At 46.0% G+C, this 25880-nt stretch overlaps 1 protein-coding gene across 1 annotated transcript; it reads left to right on the top strand.

Annotated features, from left to right (window-relative positions):
- Positions 1–4475: 4475 nt before the first annotated feature.
- On the top strand, positions 4476–5451 carry LOC119293256 (antimicrobial peptides-like). The gene has a single exon (XM_037571785.1). The coding sequence runs from the start codon at positions 4558–4560 to the stop codon at positions 5155–5157; it is 600 nt and encodes a 199-aa protein (XP_037427682.1). The 5' UTR covers positions 4476–4557; the 3' UTR covers positions 5158–5451.
- Positions 5452–25880: the final 20429 nt, after the last annotated feature.

Raw genomic sequence — 25880 nt, 5'->3', positions numbered from 1 at the left:
GACTCTTCTGGTCCATCTCCGATGCTCCGTGAGATTCTTCTGGTCCATAAAAAATCGTCAAAAAATGGCACGTCAATTGGACTCCGTTTGGTATTCCTTTTCTGTGATACTAAAAAACAAGGAAAAAACAGAAACTGGCACTAGGCTCTAGGTTAATAGATTAGTCCCAAAAATCATATAAAACAGCATATAAATGCATATAAAACATCCAAGATAGATAATATAATAGCATGAAACAAAAATTATAGATACGTTGAAGACGTATCAGCATTCTGAGGCAATCCAATATGGAGTCATTTTCTGGCACTCTGCCGGAGCCATCTTCAAAATCCTTGCTGCCACCATGCCTTTATATGAGTACATATTCTTGGACTATGGGTCCATAACTGTAGCTAAATGACAATCTCTCACCATTGTTCTTCAATACAATAATCATAGGAGCTGCCCTACATAATTGTGATTTATTTGATGTAATTCTTGGTGTGTCTGTTGTGATGTGATGATTTATCACTTTATGATCAGATTATATACAGATTTTCTATTTGTTTTCTTTTATTATTTTTATCGCGCCCCCTTGATTTGTAAACATATATGCACTCTCCAATCTATTATTAGTCTTGCATTAGTCATTTTTAAATGAAAGATCTCCAAGAGGGAGTTGTGTGTGTTGGTTGAGTTTAAACTTGCAGGTAATCTATCTGTGACAAAAGGAGAAAAACAATACGTGTATTATGTTATTGCCACTAAGATAGTTGCCTAGCTGTCTCAACAATGAATTAGAGGGACTGTACTATAGTTGCATCGTGCATTATATCACCTTGCGTAATACATTTGTCTGGTTTACTTTGTACTTTTAGATGTACGATGGATTTCTGTCTTGGAATGAAGGATTAGCTATAATGCAACGTAAGGACGTAATGCCTGTAGTGAACTTATGGATTCTGGCCCTTTATTCCTTATAAATACAACCTCATTTGCTTTTTTATGTTCTTTTATTTACAATATGAAACTTTACTTTCTTCGCATACAAAAACCAATTTCAACCACAATATACATTAATTCTTGTAACCAGCAAAGTTAGTGGGATTGACAACCCCACAAGTTTAAGTTGGGGATTAAGAGATGTTTTTTAAGTTGTGTGCAAGATTGATCATTAACTCATGGAAAAACTTCGCTGATTTGATACATTGGTTCTTAAATGAGGAAAACTTACTTCATACTATCAACCCCCGCTTAAGGGCCCAACGGATATTCATCTAACATGTACATCATATTTTTCAAGGATATCACAAAGTAGTGGAGTACTCAAAACTCATCTTGGAGTAGTGAGGACCGATGCTTGTGAAGATGGCGGTGAATTCCCCCTTCGAGGGAATACCTAATAAGGGTTGAAAAAAAAAAGAATCGTGTCAGCACGTGAAGTAGCAACGACAGAAAAATGCCCGATAACTATGACAAGAGTTTTCAAGATATTTTATAGACTCATGGAAAAATTAGGACACTGGAGGGATTTGGTTGGCCCAGGTGCCCTAAACTTCTATGCGCCAGGGCCTCCTCAGGCCGCCTCCTTCTGGCACAATGGCTCTTCTAGTTAAAAAATGACATGTTAATTTTTCACAATTTATGGAGTTTTATATTTATTTTATTTACCCCAAAAGTCAAAAGTAGCAGAAAACAGAAGCTGGCACTAGGCACGGACCTAATAGATTAGTCCCAACTAAACTTTAAAAACATTGCAAAACTATGGATAATAGACATGGAGCATAAAAAAAATATAGATATGTTGGAGACTTATCGCCCCAATCCCTCTATTAATACATTTTTCCCTAGCGACCCAATGAATAAGTAAATGTACTAGCAAATAAGAGCTACTCTTCTGAAAGTGCCTTTCTGCTCCCGAGCTCATTTGAGCTCGGTGAACAGTAAAATAAAAAAATCCAAATTCTTTTGGAGAAACATTGACAAAAGTTCTAAGTGCTTGCAAAAAACATCATGAAATCACATTCCTGTAAGGCGTGGCAAAAAAAAAACAAATTTAGTGCTCCAAAATGTTTTTGAAAATAGAATTTTGAGAGTACCAATTTTTTTTATTTTTGCCACGCCATCTAGGAATCTGATTTCTAGACGAATTTTTGCAAGCACTTAAAACTTTTGTCAATGTTTCTCCCATTTTTTTTGAGTTTTTTCGATTTTGTTTTGATTTTACTGTTCACCCGAGCTCATTTGAGCTCGGGTGCAGAAACTCTGCGTCCCTACTCTTCGGCCTTCGATTCTTCGTCTGCCATTCAGAAGACTTCATTGTTTTCTCAACACTTTTAGGGTTCATAATCTTTCGGTTAAACAAAATCCCCAGAGACTTCCATATATGTACACCTAGTAAATACATTACTCCCTCTACCATTTTGCCATTAATCATCACAATCCACCGGGGCACTACATGCACCTAAACCAGACATTCTGTCTAAAAGAAAAAAAGACATTTCCCGACATACACCAAGCAATTGTGTGTGCTTGTATGGATGTCCTTCTCCTTTTCTCGCCACATAGTTAGTCTTGTTTTTCTCGGAAATTGGTTTTTAGCTCCCAGGCTCCATGGAACCTAGATTTTGGAAATTTCAAAAATCTAAGTTTGATGTATCAAGATATTCTGGAAAAGAATGCACACATACATATGGATGTATACTACTGATGAAATATATTTTTATCCGAGCTAAAATAAATCATGTATTTCTAGCCCATCTACCATCCACTATAAAAATACATGGGTTTTTCTATGTTTAGCTCACATCAAAACCAATTTTATTATGAAATTTAACACACATGTAGTATAAATGTCTATATACATGTGTTTTTTTTTGTTTTTTCTGAAATAAATAAGTTATTTTTAAATTTTAAGAATATCAGGCTCCACATAGCCGGGGAGCCAAAAATCCTCGATCTGTTTTTCAATAGTACTATAATATACTCAGTGCAGCAGGGGCGTGCCCCTCGTTCTCTTAAGAAAAATGACGATGGAGATCTCTTGCCGGGCGCGCGATTTCGGTACAACATCATCCACTCAGCCGGCGGATTATAAATATAAAACCTCCACACAAATCTCGACATAAGATCTATGATGATTTAGATGTACAATACTTATGGCACATCTAGATGTGTTTTAGCAAAACTGATATAAAAACAAATCACTCGTCTCCGTGGCCACCGCATGCGTCGGCGCGTCCGTGGCAGGTGTTTGCATGGCAGCCGAACACGTCTGCGATTTGTTGCGAGGGCATGGGACAGACCGACGAAACGGGACTACTATCGTCCAAATATTTTTTTTGCACGGTAATACGTGTCTCATTCATATCATAAAGATTAAAGTATAAGTCACGTAAGGACCGACATGACAAAACTGAAAAGATAGCAGAACATCTCTGAGCTTGACACCAACGCCCATCACCTGCCTCCGGCACCATGACAGCAGCCACCGAAGAAAAGAAGGATGGATCACCTCCTCACCCGAGCTCGAGGCGGCTCCATCGCTGATATGCAGCTTTGCGGACCTCCTAGGTGGCTCACCAGAAGTGAAGCCCTTACTGTTGAACGAATCAGACCGGGGCAACACCCCGGACACGCCATCGAACTCCAGATCTGGCACCCCACCGCGACTAAGACATCGCGGAAGGAAACCATACCTGTCATCCACGAACCACGAACCCAGCACATGTTCCGTCTTCCAGATGTCGTCGATGCAGACCACAATCTGCATCCGCTCCTGCACTACCTCCCAAGCTCTGTGCCGACGCTGGAGCAAACGCGCCGTCGCAACGGCGGAGCCCGAGGACACAGGTCCACCACGAGGATGCCGCCGCTGCCACGCCATCCTTGCTTGAACAGACTGGTTTTCAAATCCATCCCCAACCATTGGACCAATGGCCTTGTCAAGGAAGGATCCGAAGAATCTTTATTCAGTGCTGTCATCGTCGCCGCCGAAACAAAGACGATGAACAGCCTAAAAATCTAAACTATGAGGAAGTAAAAACAATCCACACGCGTGAATCCGGCGACCCCCCTCACCACCGACGACCGAGGTCGCCGGCGAAGGGAAGCCGCCGGAGGACAGCGCTGAAAGATTGGATCTCCTGGCGGCGGCGGGCCGCCGCCAGGGACAGGAGGAAAACGATTCACAGCCGGAGAATAACGAAGGACCCGTATCCGTCGTACTATCGTCCAAATTTAGCCACCAGCGCATCCCTTGGTATTAGTAGGGTACTAGTATAGTACTGCTCGTGTCCCTCGTGGTTGCCCGGCATCAATGGCCTCCACATGGTTCACTTCATGCCACATGCACCGGATCAAATCAAATGCAATAAACAGCAATCCTCTCGGGAAGACGCCTGGCTCTTCCCGTTCGTGATGGGCCGGCCGGATAGATTACGGAGTTACTTGGCTTGATCCCCGATAAATTACTGCCATAATCATAGACATCTCGCCAGTGTGTATATAAAGGCCGGCGCTGGCCTCCCAGTTCTCCCATCCATTGCCATCCATCTCTGCTCTCTAGTGTGAGCAGCAATGGGGTTCATTCACAAGGGTGGGGTTTGGTGGTTCCTCCTGCTCGCCGGGGTGCTGCTGGCTGCGGCGGCGGCAGCAGGCGCGGAGCAGGACGATGGGGCGGTAGCCACTGCCGTCCCGGAGGTGGAGGAGGCGGATGAGGCCCGTCTGCGCGTCGATGATCCGGAGGAGAACGACTCGTGCGACCTCAAGTGCCAACACCACCAAGTTCCGGCGAGGAAAAAGCAGTGCGTCGACGAGTGCCACAGCCGGGAGCATCACCACCCCAGCAGAGCGTCTTGCGAGAACAAGTGTAGCCACTGGCAAGACCCGACGAGGAAGGACCAGTGCGTGCAACAGTGCATGCGCCGCGGCCTCAGCCTCGTTGTGGGCGGCAGCAACGACGTCGACGAGCACCCCCACGCCCAAGAGGAGGAGGCCGCCGGGCGTCCGTGCGACAGGGAGTGCCAGCTGTCTTGCCAAAGGAAGTGTCAGGGATGGAAAGATTGGACCAAGCACCAGGAGTGCGTGCGACAGTGCGTTTGCGGCAGCAACAGCATCGACGACGAGCACCTCCGCAGCTGGGAAGCGATGGCCGGCGCCATCATCGAGGCGGTGTGAGTGTCATGTCACGCACCTAATAATAATAGTAATAATGTAAGGGTGTGTGCAAGTCCTAGTACGTACGTACGTACGTGTCACCGGGGGTACGTACTTAGTAGCTCTATACGGAGTGTGCGTATGTGCACGCTTCGTCTTGCTAGGCCAAAGGCGTGAGAATAAAAAACCAATAGCGTGCGGTAGCTGCATGCTTGGCGATGCCTCTCCTCCTAGGCTTCTAGGAGTAGAAGAGAGCTGCATGGAACTCGTGTTCCTTTTACTTGTTAGCAGTGCGTGAGAAGAATAAAAGAGCAATAGCTAGCGTTAGGGCGGTAGCTGCGCGTTTTAGCGCCGCCGCTCCAAAGAAGAAAAGGAACACGCGTTTGGCGTCCTTGTTTTTCTTTTCATCATTCTCACCTCACCAAAAGAAAAACCGTCTTATCTTATCCATCCGCTGCGGCTGCGGTTGGGACCCACGTACGCCAGCCGTGCGAACAAATCTTCTCTCTCTTCGTCCTCTTCGCACCTCCTTTTCCTCTTGAGAGAGCAAGTATAGTAAGGTCTAGTCAGCAGGCTATAGCAGATGCCATGTCATTAGAATCCTAGTGGAGGAAAGAGAAAGAAGGAGAGGGCAGCCCGGCTGCAGCAGCACAAACGAGGTAAAAGTTTGCATGCAGCCTAGGCAAGCTCCTCCCTCCCAATCACATGTCTCCTTTCACATGCACACATTAAATGCTACAGTTAATTAGTAGCTAATATATAGCCAACTTATTATATGAGTGGGCTTTTCTGAAGACTATAGGTGACATGGCATCTCTTTGTAGCCGGCAGCCGGCTACACTATTAACCATGCTCTGATTGTTCGCCGGAATGCCCGCGCGCGTCTGCATACACGCGCCCATGCATGCTCCGGCGCTAAGAAGAAAGCACCACTATCGAGCAAGGTAGCAGCCTCCCTCTTTGGGCCGTGTGCCCACACGCACACGGACGTGGGCGCTCCAGGGCCTAGCTAGGCCATACATCCCCTTTCCTCCTCGATCGATCGTACGTGGAGGTCGTGTCCTAGCTAGGCCGAGGAGCGGCCGTACGGTACGTCGTCCATGCATGCCGCGGGTGAGGCGAGCACGGTGCCGCGCCAAAATGTGCCTAGCTAGCTAGCTGCAGGATTAACTGGCAAGTTACGCGCGTGCACAGCAGCCAGAGCGACGATGTACAAGGGAGGCCGGGATCATGCTACGGTCACCACCAACAACAAGGTCGACGATCTGTCGCTCCTGTTGATTGACCGACGACGAGGAGAAACGTCTTTCGTCTCGGGGCCTTCATCATCGCGGGGCTGGACATGGATTACCAGTCCATCATCTCAGCCCTGGGTGTCCGCGTAGAATAATTAGTAGCTAATATATAGCCAACTTATTATATGAGTGGGCTTTTCTGAAGACTATAGGTGACATGGCATCTCTTTGTAGCCGGCAGCCGGCTACACTATTAACCATGCTCTGATTGTTCGCCGGAATGCCCGCGCGCGTCTGCATACACGCGCCCATGCATGCTCCGGCGCTAAGAAGAAAGCACCACTATCGAGCGAGGTAGCAGCCTCCCTCTTTGGGCCGTGTGCCCACACGCACACGGACGTGGGCGCTCCAGGGCCTAGCTAGGCCATACATCCCCTTTCCTCCTCGATCGATCGTACGTGGAGGTCGTGTCCTAGCTAGGCCGAGGAGCGGCCGTACGGTACGTCGTCCATGCATGCCGCGGGTGAGGCGAGCACGGTGCCGCGCCAAAATGTGCCTAGCTAGCTAGCTGCAGGATTAACTGGCAAGTTACGCGCGTGCACAGCAGCCAGAGCGACGATGTACAGGGGAGGCCGGGATCATGCTACGGTCACCACCAACAACAAGGTCGACGATCTGTCGCTCCTGTTGATTGACCGACGACGAGGAGAAACGTCTTTCGTCTCGGGGCCTTCATCATCGCGGGGCTGGACATGGATTACCAGTCCATCATCTCGGCCCTGGATGTCCGCGTAGAATAATTAGTAGCTAATATATAGCCAACTTATTATATGAGTGGGCTTTTCTGAAGAATATAGGTGACATGGCATCTCTTTGTAGCCGGCAGCCGGCTACACTATTAACCATGCTCTGATTGTTCGCCGGAATGCCCGCGCGCGTCTGCATACACGCGCCCATGCATGCTCCGGCGCTAAGAAGAAAGCACCACTATCGAGCGAGGTAGCAGCCTCCCTCTTTGGGCCGTGTGCCCACACGCACACGGACGTGGGCGCTCCAGGGCCTAGCTAGGCCATACATCCCCTTTCCTCCTCGATCGATCATACGTGGAGGCCGTGTCCTAGCTAGGCCGAGGAGCGGCCGTACGGTACGTCGTCCATGCATGCCGCGGGTGAGGCGAGCACGGTGCCGCGCCAAAATGCGCCTAGCTAGCTAGCTGCAGGATTAACTGGCAAGTTACGCGCGTGCACAGCAGCTAGAGCGACGATGTACAGGGGAGGCCGGGATCATGCTGCGGTCACCACCAACAACAAGGTCGACGATCTGTCGCTCCTGTTGATTGACCGACGGCGAGGAGAAACGTCTTTCGTCTCGGGGCCTTCATCATCGCGGGGCTGGACATGGATTACCAGTCCATCATCTCGGCCCTGGATGTCCGCGTAGAGCCCGTCTCCGTTGATGAGCTGTTCGCCATGGTGGCGAACTTTGACCAGCGGGTCGAGCTTTTCCATGGCTCGGGTGCGGGCGGCTTCAAATCCTCGGCCAACATGGCTGCGAGGAATCGCGGCGGCGGCGGCAAAAACAACTACCGAGGCTCACCCAAACCCACTAATGGTGGTGGTGGCGGGTACCGCGGTGGTGGTGGAGGCAACAACGGCGGTGGCGGCTACAACAACCCCAACTACAACAAAAACGGGAATGGTGGTGGTCCTGTCTACCACAACAATGGTGGTCGTGGTCACCACTACAACAACAACGATCAAGGGCGCCCCTTCTACAACAACAACCAGGGGCGCCAAGGTGGCTACGGCGGTGGCTACCGTGGTGGCTATGGCGGCGGCAACAACTTCCAAGGATATGATGAGTATGAGGGCAAATGTCAAATTTGTAAAAAAAACTAACCACATAGCAAAAGATTGTCTTTGGCGCTATGAAGAAAATTCGCAGAAGAAGAAAGTTGCAGCCGCCGCAGATGTGTCCTATGGTGTGGACACGAACTGGTATGCCGATACCGGTGCTACTGAACATCTCACTCCCGACATGGAAAGGTTGACCATGCAAGAGAAGTACCACGGCCATGATCAAATCAACACCGCAGCAAACGGTCAAGGTATGATGATAATGTTGGGGAACGTTGCAGAAAATTAAAATTTTTCCTACGGTTTCACCAAGATCCATCTATGAGTTCATCTAAGCAACGAGTCAAGGGAGAGAGTTTGCATCTACATACCACTTGTAGATCGCGTGCGGAAGCTTGCAAGGTGATGATGTAGTCGTACTCGACGTGATTCGAATCACCGATGACCAAGTGCTGAACGGACAGCACCTCCGCGTTCAACACACGTACGGGACGGGAGACGTCTCCTCCTTCTTGATCCAGCAAGGGGGAAGGAGAGGTTGAGGAAGACAATTCCACCGGCAGCACGACGGCGTGGTGATGGTGGAGAGGCAGTACTCCGACAGGGCTTCGCCAAGCACACAACGGAGGAGGAGAGGTGTTGGGGAGGGGAGGGCTGCGCCTTGGAGGGTGGTGCGGCTGCCCTTCCCTCACCCCTCTATTTATAGGGGGAAGGGAGAAGGGGGCCGGCCCCCTAGAACCCATCTAGGGGGGGGGGTGTGGCGGCCTAGGGGAGAGGGGAGAGGGTGGCTTGCCCCCCAAGCCAAGGGGGCGCCCCCTCTAGGGTTCCCCCCTCAACCCTAGGCGCATGGGCCCAAGGGAGGGGGTGCGGCCAGCCCACCAGGGGCTGGCTCCCTGCCCCATGCAGCCCATGTGGCCCCCCGGGAGGGGTGGCCCCTCCCGGTGGACCCCCGGAACCCTTCCGGTGGCCCCGGTACAATACCGGTATGACCTCGAAACTTCCCGGTGTCCGTTTGACAACTTCCCATATATAAATCTTTACCTCCGGACCCTTCCGGATCTCCTCGTGACGTCCAGGATCCCATCCGGGACTCCGAACAACATTCGGTAGTCACATACTAGTCTTCCTAATAACCCTAGCGTCACCGAACCTTAAGTGTGTAGACCCTACGGGTTCGGGAGACATGCAGACATGACCGAGACGCTCTCAGTCAATAACCAACAGCGGGATCTGGATACCCATGATGGCTCCCACATGCTCCTCGATGTTGTCATCGGATGAACCACGATGTCGAGGATTCAATCAAACCCTGTATGCAATTCCCTTTGTCAATCGGTACGTTACTTGCCCGAGACTCGATCGCGGTATCCCAATACCTTGTTCAGTCTCGTTACCGGCAAGTCACTTTACTCGTACCGTAATGCATGATCCCGTGTCCAACACCTTGGTCACATTGAGCTCATTATGATGATGCATTACCGAGTGGGCCCAGAGATACCTCTCCGTCATACGGAGTGACAAATCCCAGTCTCGATCCGTGTCAACCCAACAGATACTTTCGGAGATACCTGTAATGCACCTTTATAGTCATCCAGTTACGTTGTGACGTTTGATACACCCAAGGCACTCTTACGGTATCCGGGAGTTACACGATCTCATGGTCGAAGGAAGAGATACTTGACACTGGCAAAGCTCTAGCAAAACGAACTACACGATCTTTTATGCTATGCTTAGGATTGGGTCTTGTCCATCACATCATTCTCCTAATGATGTGATCCCGTTATCAACGACATCCAATGTCCATAGTCAGGAAACCATGACTATCTGTTGATCACAACGAGCTAGTCAACTAGAGGCTCACCAGGGACATATTGTGGTCTAAGTATTCACACGTGTATTACGATTTCCGGTTAATACAATTATAGCATGAATAAAAGACATTTATCATGAACATTGAAATATAATAATACTTTTATTATTGCCTCTAGGGCATATTTCCAACAGTCTCCCACTTGCACTAGAGTCACCAATCTAGTTACGTTGTGATGAATCGAACACCCATAGAGTTCTGGTGTTGATCATGTTTTGCACGCGAGAGAGGTTTAGTCAGCGGATCTGCGACATTCAGATCCGTGTGCACTTTGCAAATCTCTATGTCTCCATCTTGAACATTTTCACGGATGGAGTTGAAACGACGCTTGATGTGCCTGGTCTTCTTGTGAAACCTGGGCTCCTTGGCGAGGGCAATAGCTCCAGTGTTGTCACAGAAGAGTTTGATCGGCCCCGACGCATTGGGTATGACTCCTAGGTCGGTGATGAACTCCTTCATCCAAATCGCTTCATGCGCTGCCTCCGAGGCTGCCATGTACTCCGCTTCACACGTAGATCCCGCCACAACGCTCTGCTTGCAGCTGCACCAGCTTACTGCTCCACCATTCAACATATACACGTATCCGGTTTGTGACTTAGAGTCATCCAGATCTGAGTCGAAGCTAGCGTCGACGTAACCCTTTACGACGAGCTCTTCGTCTCTTCCATAAACGAGAAACATGTCCTTCGTCCTTTTCAGGTACTTCAGGATATTCTTGACCGCTGTCCAGTGTTCCTTGCCGGGATTACTTTGGTATCTTGCTACCAAACTTACGGCAAGGTTTACATCGGGTCTGGTACACAGCATGGCATACATAATAGATCCTATGGCTGAAGCATAGGGGATGACACTCATCTCTTCTTTATCTTTTGCCGTGGTCGGTGACTGAGCCGAGCTCAATCTCACACCTTGTAACATAGGCAAGAACCCCTTCTTGGACTGATCCATTTTGAATCTCTTCAAAATCTTATCAAGGTATGTGCTTTGTGAAAGACCTATGAGGCGTCTCGATCTATCTCTATAGATCTTGATGCCTAATATATAAGCAGCTTCTCCAAGGTCCTTCATTGAAAAACACTTATTCAAGTAGGCCTTAATGCTGTCCAGAAATTCTATATTATTTCCCATCAAGAGTATGTCATCTACATATAATATGAGAAATGCTACAGAGCTCCCACTCACTTTCTTGTAAACGCAGGCTTCTCCATAAGTCTGCATAAACCCAAACGCTTTGATCATCTCATCAAAACGAATGTTCCAACTCCGAGATGCTTGCACCAGTCCATAAATGGATCGCTGGAGCTTGCATACTTTGTTAGCGTTCCGAGGATCGACAAAACCTTCCGGCTGCATCATATACAGTTCTTCCTTAAGATGCCCGTTAAGGAATGCTGTTTTGACGTCCATCTGCCATATCTCATAATCATAGTATGCGGCAATTGCTAACATGATTCGGACGGACTTTAGCTTCGCTACGGGAGAGAATGTCTCGTCGTAGTCAATCCCTTGAACCTGTCGATAACCCTTAGCGACAAGTCGAGCTTTATAGATGGTGACATTACCATCCGCGTCTGTCTTCTTCTTAAAGATCCATTTGTTTTCTATCGCTCGCCGATCATCGGGCAAGTCTATCAAAGTCCATACTTTGTTTTCATACATGGATTCTATCTCGGATTTCATGGCTTCAAGCCATTTGTTGGAATCCGGGCCCGCCGTCGCTTCTTCATAGTTCGAAGGTTCATTGTTGTCTAACAACATGATTTCCAGGACAGGGTTGCCGTACCACTCTGGTGCGGAACGTGTCCTAGTGGACCTACGAAGTTCAGCAGTAACTTGATCCGAAGTACCTTGATCATCATCATTGTTTTCCTCTTCAGTTGGCGTGGGCATCACAGGAACGGTTTCCTGCGCTGCGCCACTTTCCCGCTCAAGAGGTAGTACTTCATCGAGTTCTACTTTCCTCCCACTTACTTCTTTCGAGAGAAACTCTTTTTCCAGAAAGCATCCGTTCTTGGCAACAAAGATCTTGCCTTCTGATCTTAAGTAGAAGGTATACCCGACAGTTTCCTTAGGGTATCCTATGAATACGCATTTTTCCGACTTGGGTTCGAGCTTTTCAGGTTGAAGTTTCTTGACATAAGCATCGCATCCCCAAACTTTTAGAAACGGCAGCTTAGGTTTCTTTCCAAACCATAATTCATACGGTGTCGTCTCAACGGATTTAGACCGTGCCCTATTTAAAGTGAATATAGCTGTCTCTAGAGCGTATCCCCAAAATGATTGCGGTAAATCGGTAAGAGACATCATAGACCGCACCATATCCAATAGGGTGCGATTACGACGTTCGGACACACCGTTTCGCTGAGGTGTTCCAGGCGGCGTGAGCTGTGAAACGATTCCACATTTCCTTAAGTGTGTACCAAATTCGTGACTTAAGTATTCTCCTTCACGATCTGATCGTAAGAATTTTATCTTTCGGTCACGTTGATTCTCTACCTCATTCTGAAATTCCTTGAACTTTTCAAAGGTCTCAGACTTGTGTTTCATTAAATAGACATACCCATATCTACTCAAGTCATCTGTGAGAGTGAGAACATAACGATATCCTCCGCGAGCCTCAACGCTCATTGGACCGCACACATCGGTATGTATGATTTCCAACAAGTTGGTTGCTCGCTCCATTGTTCCGGAGAACGGAGTCTTGGTCATTTTGCCCAAAAGGCATGGTTCGCACGTGTCAAACGATTCATAATCAAGAGACTCTAAAAGTCCATCGGCATGGAGCTTCTTCATGCGCTTGACACCAATGTGACCAAGGCGGCAGTGCCACAAGTATGTGGGACTATCGTTATCAACTTTAAATCTTTTGGCATCTACACTATGAACATGTGTAATATTACGCTCAAGATTCATTAAGAATAAACCATTGACCATCGGAGCATGACCATAAAACATATCTCTCATATAAATCGAACAACCATTATTCTCAGACTTAAATGAGTAGCCATCTCGTATTAAACGAGATCCTGATACAATGTTCATGCTCAAACTTGGCACTAAATAACAATTATTAAGGTTCAAAACTAATCCCGTAGGTAAATGTAGAGGTAGCGTGCCGACGGCGATCACATCGACTCTGGAACCATTCCCGACGCGCATCGTCACCTCGTCCTTTGCCAGTCTCCATTTATTCCGCAGCTCCTGCTGTGAGTTACAAATATGAGCAACGGCACCGGTATCAAATACCCAGGAGTTACTACGATTACTGGTAAGGTACACATCAATCACATGTATATCAAATATACCTTTGGTGTTGCCGGCCTTCTTATCCGCTAAGTATTTGGGGCAGTTCCGCTTCCAGTGACCCTTACCCTTGCAATAAAAGCACTCAGTCTCAGGCTTGGGTCCATTCTTTGACTTCTTCCCGGTAACTGGCTTACCAGGCGCGGCAACATCTTTGCCGTCCTTCTTGAAGTTCTTCTTACCCTTGCCCTTCTTGAACTTAGTGGTCTTATTGACCATCAACACTTGATGTTCTTTCTTGATTTCAGCCTCTGCTGACTTCAGCATCGAGAACACTTCAGGAATGGTCTTTTCCATTCCCTGCATGTTGTAGTTCATCACAAAGCTCTTGTAGCTTGGTGGGAGCGACTGGAGGATTCTGTCAATGACCGCCTCATCTGGGAGGTTAATGTTCAGCTGGGTCATACGGTTGTGCAACCCAGACATCTTCAGGATGTGCTCACTGACAGAACTGTTCTCCTCCATCTTACAACTGTAGAACTTGTCGGAGACATCATATCTCTCGACCCGGGCATGAGCTTGAAAAACTAGTTTCAGCTCTTCGAACATTTCATATGCTCCGTGATGCTCAAAACGCTTTTGGAGCCCCGGTTCTAAGCTGTAAAGCATGCCGCACTGAACGAGGGAGTAATCATCAGCGCGAGACTGCCAAGCATTCATAATGTCTTGGTTCTCTGGGACGGGAGCGTCACCTAGCGGTCCTTCTAGGACATATTGTTTCCTGGCAGCTATGAGGATGATCCTCAGGTTCCGGACCCAGTCCGTATAGTTGCTGCCATCATCTTTCAGCTTGGTTTTCTCTAGGAACGCGTTGAAGTTCATGTTGACATTAGCGTTGGCCATTGATCTACAAGACATATTTGCAAAGGTTTTAGACTAAGTTCATGATAATAAAGTTCTAATCAAATTATGAACTCCCACTTAGATCAGACATCCCTCTAGTCATCTAAGTGTTACACGATCCGAGTCGACTAGCCCGTGTCCGATCATCACGTGAGACGGACTAGTCATCGTCGGTGAACATTCTCATGTTGATCGTATCTTCCATACGACTCATGTTCGACCTTTCGGTCTCCGTGTTCCGAGGCCATGTCTGCACATGCTAGGCTCGTCAAGTTAACCCTAAGTGTTTTCGCTGTGTAAAACTGTCTTACACCCGTTGTATGTGAACGTAAGAATCCATCACACCCGATCATCACGTGGTGCTTAGAAGCAACGAACTGTAGCAACGGTGCACAGTTAGGGGAGAACACTTCTTGAAATTTTTGTAAGGGATCATCTTATTTACTACCGTCGTCCTAAGTAAATAAGATGCATAAACATAATAAACATCACATGCAATTATATAGTTGTGACATGATATGGCCAATATCATATAGCTCCATTGATCTTCATCTTCGGGGCTCCATGATCATCTTGTCACCGGCTTGACACCATGATCTCCATCATCATGATCTCCATCATCGTGCCTTCATGAAGTTGTCACGCCAACGACTACTTCTACTTCTATGACTAACGTTTAGCAATAAAGTAAAGTAGTTTACATGGCGTTATTCAATGACACGCAGGTCATACAAAAAATAAAGACAACTCCTATGGCTCCTGCCGGTTGTCATACTCATCGACATGCAAGTCGTGAATCCTATTACAAAGAACATGATCTCATACATCACAATTCATCATTCATCACAACTTCTGGCCATATCACATCACATGATCAATCGCTGCAAAAACAAGTTAGACGTCCTCTAATTGTTGTTGCATCTTTTACGTGGCTGCAATTGGGTTCTAGCAAGAACGTTTTCTTACCTACGAATCACCACAACGTGATTTTGTCAACTTCTATTTACCCTTCATAAGGGCCCTGTTCATCGATTCCGCTCCAACTAAAGTGGGAGAGACAGACACCCGTCAGCCACCTTATGCAACTAGTGCATGTCAGTCGGTGGAACCGGTCTCACGTAAGCGTACGTGTAAGGTTGGTCCGGGCTGCTTCATCCCACAATACCGTTGAGCAAGAAAAGACTAGTAGAGGCAAGTAAGATGACAAAATCCACGCCCACAACAAAATTGTGTTCTACTCGTGCAAAGAGAACTACGCATAGACCTAGCTCATGATGCCACTGTTGGGGAACGTTGCAGAAAATTAAAAAATTTCCTACGGTTTCACCAAGATCCATCTATGAGTTCATCTAAGCAACGAGTCAAGGGAGAGAGTTTGCATCTACATACCACTTGTAGATCGCATGCGGAAGCTTGCAAGGTGATGATGTAGTCGTACTCGACGTGATTCGAATCACCGATGACCAAGTGCTGAACGGACAGCACCTCCGTGTTCAACACACGTACGGGACGGGAGACGTCTCCTCCTTCTTGATCCAGCAAGGGGGAAGGAGAGGTTGAGGAAGACAGTTCCACCGGCAGCACGACGGCGTGGTGATGGTGGAGAGGCAGTACTCCGACAGGGCTTCGCCAAGCACACAACGGAGGAGGAGAGGTGTTGGGGAGGGGAGGGCTGCGCCTTGGAGGGTGGTGCGGCTGCCCTCCCCTCACCCCTCTATTTATAGGGGGAAGGGAGAAGGGGGCCGGCCCCCTAGAACCCATCTAGGGGGGGGTGCGGCGGCCTAGGGGAGAGGGGAGAGGGGAGAGGGTGGCTTGCCCCCCAAGCCAAGGGGACGCCCCCTCTAGGGTTCCCCCCTCAACCCTAGGCGCATGGGCCCAAGGGAGGGGGTGCGGCCAGCCCACCAGGGGCTGGCTCCCTGCCCCACGCAGCCCATGTGGCCCCCCGGGAGGGGTGGCCCCTCCCGGTGGACCCCCGGAACCCTTCCGGTGGCCCCGGTACAATACCGGTATGACCCCGAAACTTCCCGGTGTCCGTTTGACAACTTCCCATATATAAATCTTTACCTCCAGACCCTTCCGGATCTCCTCGTGACGTCCAGGATCCCATCCGGGACTCCGAACAACATTCGGTAGTCACATACTAGTCTTCCTAATAACCCTAGCGTCACCGAACCTTAAGTGTGTAGACCCTACGGGTTCGGGAGACATGCAGACATGACCGAGACGCTCTCAGTCAATAACCAACAGCGGGATCTGGATACCCATGATGGCTCCCACATGCTCCTCGATGTTGTCATCGGATGAACCACGATGTCGAGGATTCGATCAAACCCTGTATGCAATTCCCTTTGTCAATCGGTACGTTACTTGCCCGAGACTCGATCGTCGGTATCCCAATACCTTGTTCAGTCTCGTCACCGGCAAGTCACTTTACTCGTACCGTAATGCATGATCCCGTGTCCAACACCTTGGTCACATTGAGCTCATTATGATGATGCATTACCGAGTGGGCCCAGAGATACCTCTCCGTCATACGGAGTGACAAATCCCAGTCTCGATCCGTGTCAACCCAACAGATACTTTCGGAGATACCTGTAATGCACCTTTATAGTCACCCAGTTACGTTGTGACGTTTGATACACCCAAGGCACTCTTATGGTATCCGGGAGTTACACGATCTCATGGTCGAAGGAAGAGATACTTGACACTGGCAAAGCTCTAGCAAAACGAACTACACGATCTTTTATGCTATGCTTAGGATTGGGTCTTGTCCATCACATCATTCTCCTAATGATGTGATCCCGTTATCAACGACATCCAATGTCCATAGTCAGGAAACCATGACTATCTGTTGATCACAACGAGCTAGTCAACTAGAGGCTCACCAGGGACATATTGTGGTCTAAGTATTCACACGTGTATTACAATTTCCGGATAATACAGTTATAGCATGAATAAAAGACATTTATCATGAACATTGAAATATAATAATACTTTTATTATTGCCTCTAGGGCATATTTCCAACAGATAACTCACGTTGGTCAATCTACTATTAAAACCCCTCATAGCGATATTCGTCTCAATGATGTCCTACTTGTTCCACATGCATCAAAAAGTCTTGCTTCTGTTCATAAAATCACTCTTGATAATGGGGTCTTCATAGAATTTCATCCGTTTTTCTTTTTGATCAAGGATCAGGCAACACAGAAGGTCCTTTATCACGGTAGATGCATGGATGGTCTCTACCCATTGATTCCTACACTTTGCAAGTTCAACAAACAAGCCTTTGGAGCCATTAGAGTTTCTTCAGAAAGGTGGCACAATCGCTTGGGCCACCCATCTTTTTCCATTGTTTATCAAATTCTTAGCAAGAATAAACTCCCATTTGTTGGTGAGCGAAATTGTGAAACTATTTGTGATTCATGTCAGCGTGCAAAAAGTCATCAATTACCATATTCTATTTCTACTAGTGTGTCTCTTAAACCCTTGCAATTGATTTTTTCTGATGTGTGGGGTCCAGCACCCTCTTCCGTTGGTAGACACACTTATTATGTGAGCTTTATTGACGACTACAGTAGATTCACATGGATTTATCTCCTTAAGAAACGTTCCGATGTCTTTCAAGTTTTCCATAACTTCCAAGCTCTAGTTGAGAGAAAATTTGATTGTAAAATCATTGCCATGCAATCAGACTGGGGTGGTGAGTACGAGAAACTAAACTCATTTTTCCAAAAGATAGGCATCTCTCACCACGTCTCTTGCCCACATGCTCACCAACAAAATGGTAGTGCTGAACGCAAGCATCGCCATATTGTTGAAGTAGGCCTTGCATTACTTGCTGCTGCTTCCATGCCACTAAAGTTTTAGGATGAAGCCTTCTTGACTGCTGTTCACCTCATTAATATCTTGCCCAGTCGTATTAACAATGAAACACCTACGGAACGTCTTCTTCATCACAAACCAGACTACGCTCCCCTTCGTGTTTTTGGTTGTGCGTGTTGGCCAAATCTCCGTCCATATAACAATCAAAAACTTATGTTTCGCTCCAAGCAGTGTGTTTTTATTGGCTATAGCGCTCAACATAAAGGAGTTAAGTGTCTCGATGTAGCTACTGGCCGACTCTACATCTCTAGAGATGTTGTTTTTGACGAGACTATTTTTCCTTTTGAGAAACTTCATCCCAATGCCGGTGCTCTTCTTCGTCAAGAAATCCTTCTCTTGCCACCATCTCTTTCTGGCCTTGATCATGAGGTGCTAATAGTAGTTCTGACCTATTTGTGACTAATCATCATACCATGGCTAAGTCTACTACTGCAGGAACAATTATTTCTGGTGAAAACAGAGTACAAAATGCTGAAACAGGTGGTCATTTCATGTGCCCCCCTCCAGGAGACAACGCAGCCTGAGGAGGATCCGCCTCGGGATCAACTCCGCTACAGGCGGCAGCGCACCCCGCCTCGGGATCCGCCTCTGGCGCTGATCTTGTCGGGCCCACCTCTGGCGCTTCTGGCGCTGCTTCTGCTAGCCCCACGCCCCCGCCTACCGACGCCAGCGGTGACAGCGACATCGCCTCCCCGCGCCAATCCCCGGGTGACACGGGGCGCACCTGCCACGGGCGGCCGCGGTCACCTGCCTCGACCGGGACCTCCACGGTCTCCCCTGCCTCGCCTGTTTCGACCGGGCCCGCCGCGGTCTCCCCTACGCGCTCACCTGATTGGGTCGCCCCGCCTGGCTCTGCCTCGGGATAGGGTGCGGCAGCTCCTGGCGCAAAAGCTGCTGGGGGATCGGCATCTGCTGATACAGCTGATCCTGCTGGATCTTCTGCGCCGGATCCCTCCGTGGTCATTCCTGCAGAACCACGCACACGCCTACAAACGGGAGTTTCTACCCGGATTAATTACAAAAACTTCTCCAAATATGGATTATCTTGCATGGCAGGTGAACCTAAAAATCTCATGGATGCACTTGGTGATGATAGGTGGAAAACAGCTATGAATGACGAATTTGTGGTTTTACAGAGGAATAAAACTTGGCACTTGGTTCCTCCTCAACAAGGTAGAAACCTCATTGACTACAAATGGGTATATCGCATTAAAAAGAAGTCAGATGGCACTATAGATCGTTACAAGGCTAGACTTGTGGCGAAAGGTTTCAAGCAAAGGTATGGGCTAGATTATGAGGACACTTTTAGTCCTGTCGTTAAAGCTGCAACCATCTGTCTTGTGCTATCAATTGTTGTTTCTAGGGGGTGGAGTCTCAGACAACTAGATGTGCAGAATGTGTTTCTGCATGGCGTTCTAGAAGAAGATGTGTATATGAAACAGCCTCCTGGGTTTGAGGACAAAAACAAGCCTTTCCATATATGCAAACTTGATAAAGCGTTGTATAGTCTGAAGCAAGCTCCGAGAGCATGGTACTCAAGACTCAGTATGAAGCTTCAGGCACTTGGGTTTGCTCCTTCGAAATCTGACACCTCACTATTTATCTTTACCAAGCCACAAGTATCCATGTTTGTTCTCATATACGTTGATGATATAATTGTTACTAGCTCCTCCAATGATGCCGTGGCAACATTGCTTAAGAGTTTGGGTTCTGAGTTTGCTCTCAAGGATTTGGGAGATTTGCATTTCTTTTAAGGTATTGAGGTTCAGAAAAATGGTGATAGCCTTCATCTATCTCAAGCTAAATATGTAACTGAGTTGTTGAGCAGAGTTGGTATGCAAAACTGTAAACCGTCACCAACACCATTATCCAGTTTGGAACCCTTATCTTTGACAACAGGAGAACTTCTGGACAGGGAGGATATCACTAGTTACAGAAGCATTGTTGGTGGTCTTCAGTACTTGACTCTCACACGACCTGATATTTTCTTTGCAGTTAACAAAGTTTGTCAATTCCTTCATGCACCAACCACCACACATTGGACAACAGTTAAGAGAATTTTGAGGTATGTGAAGAATACAATGACTGTTGGTCTCACATTTAGAAAGTCATCATCTACTCTTATAAGTGCATTTTTCCGATGCGGATTGGGCTGGTTGCTTGGATGATAGGAGATCCACTGGTGGTTTTGCCATTTTCTATGGACGTAATTTAATTTCTTGGTGTGCAAAGAAACAAGCAATTGTGTCTAGGTCAAGTACTGAAGCAGAGTATAAAGCATTAGCCAATGCCACAGCAGAAGTCAGTTGGGTTCAGTCTATGTTGAAGGAACCTGGCATTTCAGAAGTTCATCCTCCATGTCTGTGGTGTGATAATCTTGGTGCAACATATTTATCTGCTAATCCAGTTTTCCATGCCAGGACTAAGCATATTGAGATAGATTTTCACTTTGTCAGAGAACGGGTTGCAAATAAACAGTTAGAGGTCAGATTTATTCCCTCAAAGGATCAGCTTGCAGATGGTTTTACAAAGGCGTTACCCACAAAAGGTTTTGAAGAATTTCGACGTAATCTCAACTTAGTATCGTTGTGATTAAGGGGGAGTGTTGGAAATATTGTAACGTACGTGGTAGCCTTGAGCTTCACATATAGGATTAGGAGAGTAGTTAGAGGATCCTTTTATCTTTCTATCTTTTCTTCTCTCCCTCTCATGTAATCCTCCTCCACGGTTGGAGATCTCAACCGCACCATGTACTCCTACGAGACTAATCCTCTCGTCACAATCAATATATACCTCGCGGGCTCTCTGTATGAGAGTTGAGACGCTTTACAATCTTAACATCAATGTCCACAATAGCAAATGCAAACATATAGCTACTCATGTATAAGTTGACTGAATTTGCAATTTGGGTAAGTCGGTTTTGTGGGGGAAGAATTAAATGGCTGGAGGAAAAAAAACATGGATGGCCGTTGAATCTTAATCCAGCGCCCAACGGCCCGGAAAATCGACTTGCCCACCCCTCCTATATATCCGAGGAAGTTTTGATAAACTTTTGGGCATTTTTAGTTGCAAAACCAAAAACAAAAATCAACACGTGATATTGTTATTGTTTCTAAAAGTATATCAAAACAAATACTTAAATACCTTCAACATATTTATTCAAGTGCAAGGTGAGTATTTTTAGTTACCAAACATTGGTGATATCTTTAGTTGCGGAAATCAACTGTTATACCTTAAGTTCTGAATCCCCAATGAACTTCTATAATACACTCTATGTTCCTAAATGCAAGACGTTTTGGCTGCCAAAACATCTTACATTTAGAACAAACGATGGTGGTTTTCTCAATATAAATTGCCGCAGTTTTTCCATCATGTAAATTCTCAAACACCAACTTCAAGACATCATCATCCTTACCAGCTTTTCCCTAACACAAAATTGATTTCAGGAATTTCAGTTCCATTATCACCTCTCTCTACTGCTAGATAGATCAGACACATGCTTGCCAATCTGAAGAATTGAAGAAAGATGGGCACGACCAAACGCTTCCCTCACCGTAAATGGCGACAGAGGCGTTCCCGGAGAAACTTGACGCATAACAGCTAGGGGTGATTGAGCGTGTTGCGTAGGAGGCACACAAATATTCAAAAATCCGTTGCAAAATTTGAATAGTACCTCCGATTGAGATGTTCGAAAAGGCTTTTTTGCTCCTATTGGTGATCCGGGAACTTTCATGTTGGTGACTTCTTCATTTTTTTATGTGGTCCTAACAACAAGTCGTATAAAATACTTTAATATGTCAAGCCACCACCCATGGCACCCTCTTTCCTTTGGAAATAATAAAATCCTAAAGATTTAGGTTGTTAAGTTAGGTGACCTGAGTGTGTAGTTGCTCCCGGAATTCAAATATATAAGACAAAAATTGAACCAAATGAAATTTCATCAAATATGGTAAAGAAAAAATGTATGGTATTTCAAGGAAAAAGTATTCATGCTAGGAAATTAGTATTCCATGCGAAATGTATGGTCTTAAGTTATAAACCAACTTTGTTAAAGACTACACACGGTGTTTCAATAAAAAAAGGTATTCGTGCTCCCGGTCAGAGATGTGATACTTGAAAAACCGTTGTTCTCACAACACAAGATCATATTTGTGATATTTGTTGATCTCCTATGTCAGCGCCACAACAGACTAAGCCATCGTTATCGAGCTCCTCCAAAGCGACTAGCTACCTATTCATACTCCCGGTACCAACACCCTTCTCCCGAGCTCATGGTGTACTTCTCCCATTCACCCATGTTCTTGGTCCCATCCGACCAATCCGAGGAGGAGACAATGGTGGTTGAGGCCATTACTCCCTTGAAGGTCCTAAACGTTGCTCTTCTCGCAATGTCGCCGCCGGAGGGCTTCCCCATCTCGAACACTAGATACGGACGGGATAGCACATGAAATAACGATATTCGTGAACCATGAGTAATCATAGTATTGTAGGAAAGCTATTGGAGCAACTGAAAAAATATTCTTTATAATTTTTTCCTAGTCATGAAGTAACAAATAATAAATCATCACACTTACGGAATAAAAGGAAATCTTACATGTAGTAGAACATAACCAACTGAAGGAAATGTTATAAATAATAAAGTGTGCATTTAAATAATTGTGGCATCCTTGTCACCGAGTTTCGGGTTGACATGAACCAGTCCCTTTGTTGCCTTCATTTTTATGATTTTTTCTTCACCATGTGTGGATGTCTGGTCTATCAATTGTAACTCTTCATTATATATATGCATTACAATAAATAACAGATCAGTGATGTTGGACCGATGGCGTCGATGCCAACTAAGGCAACATGAATGGAATCCTTATGTGTATCAAGTAGAAGAAACAACCTAGGGGTTGGGCATAATTCCAACTTGGGATTGCAACTAATGACGTCGGCGACTAAAGCTTGTGCAATTTAGCCATCGACTTTTTGCTTCCACTGTTTTATTGTGTCGACACACCTGACTAGCACCACCCATATGCGATAGTAATATATGGATTATTTCATTTTTCACGTAAAAAAGGTCGGCAATACCAGTCATTTGTGTGTGGTGTGCGTGAGGCCATGCAAAATTGTTCCCCATAAATAACGGTTGGTAGGACATCATGCATGCCAATGACAATGCTTCTAAAACCTCATAAAGTCGTGTAGAATATGTTGGACCATTTACAAACACCACTTGATATTCTAATCAAATTCAAATAAAAGTCTATGTACTACTTGGAAAAATGAAGATACAATTTGTCTAGAAGTCACACACAAATCACCTTTACCAATCATCATGCACTCGACCTAAACTGGGCACACACATAACATGGGTCGCCATTCGCCCCTACAAGTCCAAAACTCACCCTGCCAACAAATAGGGTCCTACTATCCCGCTCTAGGCTCCAAGTTTCGTCTCGCTGCCGCGCTCCACCGTTGAGTCAAGAGGTGACAAATCAGGTTAAAAACAATATACACACACAAATCGTGTATGGTGATTCAGTCATGTTTTTCATAATTACTCGTACACTATTTCTTGTCATTTCATGTGAAGAGTGCAATTCACTGATACAATTTATAATATCATTTGAGAGAATCATAGAATAATTATAATGACAACGAGGAGAATCATAGAATAATTTTAATGACATCGGCAACAATTGTATAATAATATGATTTTGTTGGGATAATTTATAGGAAAATAAGTAATTGGAGATCAATTATTTCCAATGGAGATCAAGACATAACAAGCACGAGGTAGTCGTCAGTTGTTCTAGTATAGAATCGCCATGATGATCATATAGGAGCCATGAATGAAGTGGTTGGTCAGTTAAGAAGTGGATAGCCGCCGACGCCATGATCACCACGCATACTCATACATGTATGCTGCCTTTATTAGATCGCGAGAGGAGTGTGACATACGTTGTCGATGGAACTGATCTAGACATGTGCATGGACCCCCCCCCCCCCTGGGTTAGTTTACCGAAGAAGCGGTAATCCAATGTCACACATACAACGTCGACCTATTCACGGGGCTAGTGGGTGCTTCACGAGAGCCACAGCGGGATGTGCATCGGAGCCAGAGTAGGTCGGGTCATGGAGAGACCATGTGGCGGCCGAGAGGTTCTGGAGGGTGGTGAGGGAGGTCCACCAGAGTCGAAGGCTACCGGGCCACAGATAGTTTAGTGGGCGGCACAGAGCTTCAAGAGCACGATATAGTAGAAGGATTGGCGGGATGACCTTGTGGGCAAGCTTGTCGGTGTTGGGGCATTGCTAAGTCAGGGCTGGTGGGATGAGATGCACGGGCGGCAAATTTTGGTGAAGGGAAGAAAAAGTGGTAACCCATTGATGAGTGCATGCGACTTTCATCTCGCACGACTCCTAAGTGATAAAAAAGAAGTCGTATTCTCTCTTTTTTTATTACCTTTCTCGCGTATGTATAAGGCCGAATCCGTTCTTTTTCAAAAAAGCACTACTAATCCTTAACTTTTCGAGGAATCCTTCATCGGTGGTGGTGAATGGCTGACTTTTTCAATCATTTTGACCTTGGTTCTGTAGGAGCAAGTCAGAAAGGCTGAGAAATAGAAGCATATGATTTGATTCGTTCCCAATAGCCATGAGATAGTCATCTTAGGGCGATCCTTTTGTCAACGGATGCTCCTATTACACTTGTAATCTCTGAAGGATGAGAACCTACTATGTAGCATCTACATCGATAATTCAAGCATTGTATACGTCATTAGTCCGATTCTTTGCAGGAACTACCCTTCATAACGAACTTGCAAAATGGATCTGTTCATCATAAAGAGATCCGTTGTTCCTTACCCTGCTTCACCTTAATTGTTATTTAAACAACAGGATCACAGTAAACTTTTGGTAAATGTTATATCCGGGTCGGAGTGGAGATAGCATTTCTCTTCTGCATGTCTATGGATTTTTGTAAAACCCAAACACCTCAGAGATAGATATAGAGGTGGGAATTTGTCAAGCGAACCACACTCCTTCATAGACGTCAGGAGTCCATTGACAAAAAGGGATTAAGGAAAGCTTGAACCCAAGTCCTACAATGATGGATATAAGCACAATTGAAATTCCGGGGAGTTATACATTTTTGTATTGATAAGACCGCTCACAATTTCATAGTAGCCTCATTAGACCATAGATCTTTTTTGGTATATCCAGACAATAGGTAGGAACATAAACTGAAACATTTTGGAGCTACAAAGATAGTTATTAAATCATTAGCACCACATAAAAAACATTCTCCCTGGAGTGGTTGTTAATACGAATAACAGAAACTCTGTTATAGCCATTTCTGTATATTCAATGTATTATGATAGAGGAATGCATAAAGTTGAACATAATAAATTGAAATTAAAGATTTCATTGAAATAGTTTGTTTGGAAATTTCCCGAAAAGCTAGTTATAGGTTCTTCTCTCAATCGGAACAACATGGTCATTATGCTTATTACTAAACTTGTTGAAGAGATGACATAGAACTAAGGTATATATTTTTTTATCAGAGGTTGAATCAATCATCTCTGGGAAGAATTAGGCAAAAAGTTGGGACACATTTCTTTTTTTTTTTGAAGTTAGTTGGGACACATTCTGGGAAAATGAAAATAGTGGAAATCGCTACTTGGTTCTATGAATTTTCGTGGTAATGCGGCCCAGTCGGCCCATTGTCTACCCATCTGTTTGATCCATTTAATAAGATCAGGTGAAAG

The sequence above is a fragment of the Triticum dicoccoides genome, chromosome 4B (assembly GCF_002162155.2).
Source record: "Triticum dicoccoides isolate Atlit2015 ecotype Zavitan chromosome 4B, WEW_v2.0, whole genome shotgun sequence".
NCBI classification, from domain to species: Eukaryota; Viridiplantae; Streptophyta; class Magnoliopsida; order Poales; family Poaceae; genus Triticum; species Triticum dicoccoides.
This window is presented reverse-complemented; position numbering and strand designations above follow the sequence as displayed.

Excerpts from the sequence above, each read along its gene's own strand:
- LOC119293256 (XM_037571785.1), top strand. The coding sequence starts at position 4,558 with ATGGGGTTCATTCACAAGGGTGGGGTTTGGTGGTTCCTCCTGCTCGCC.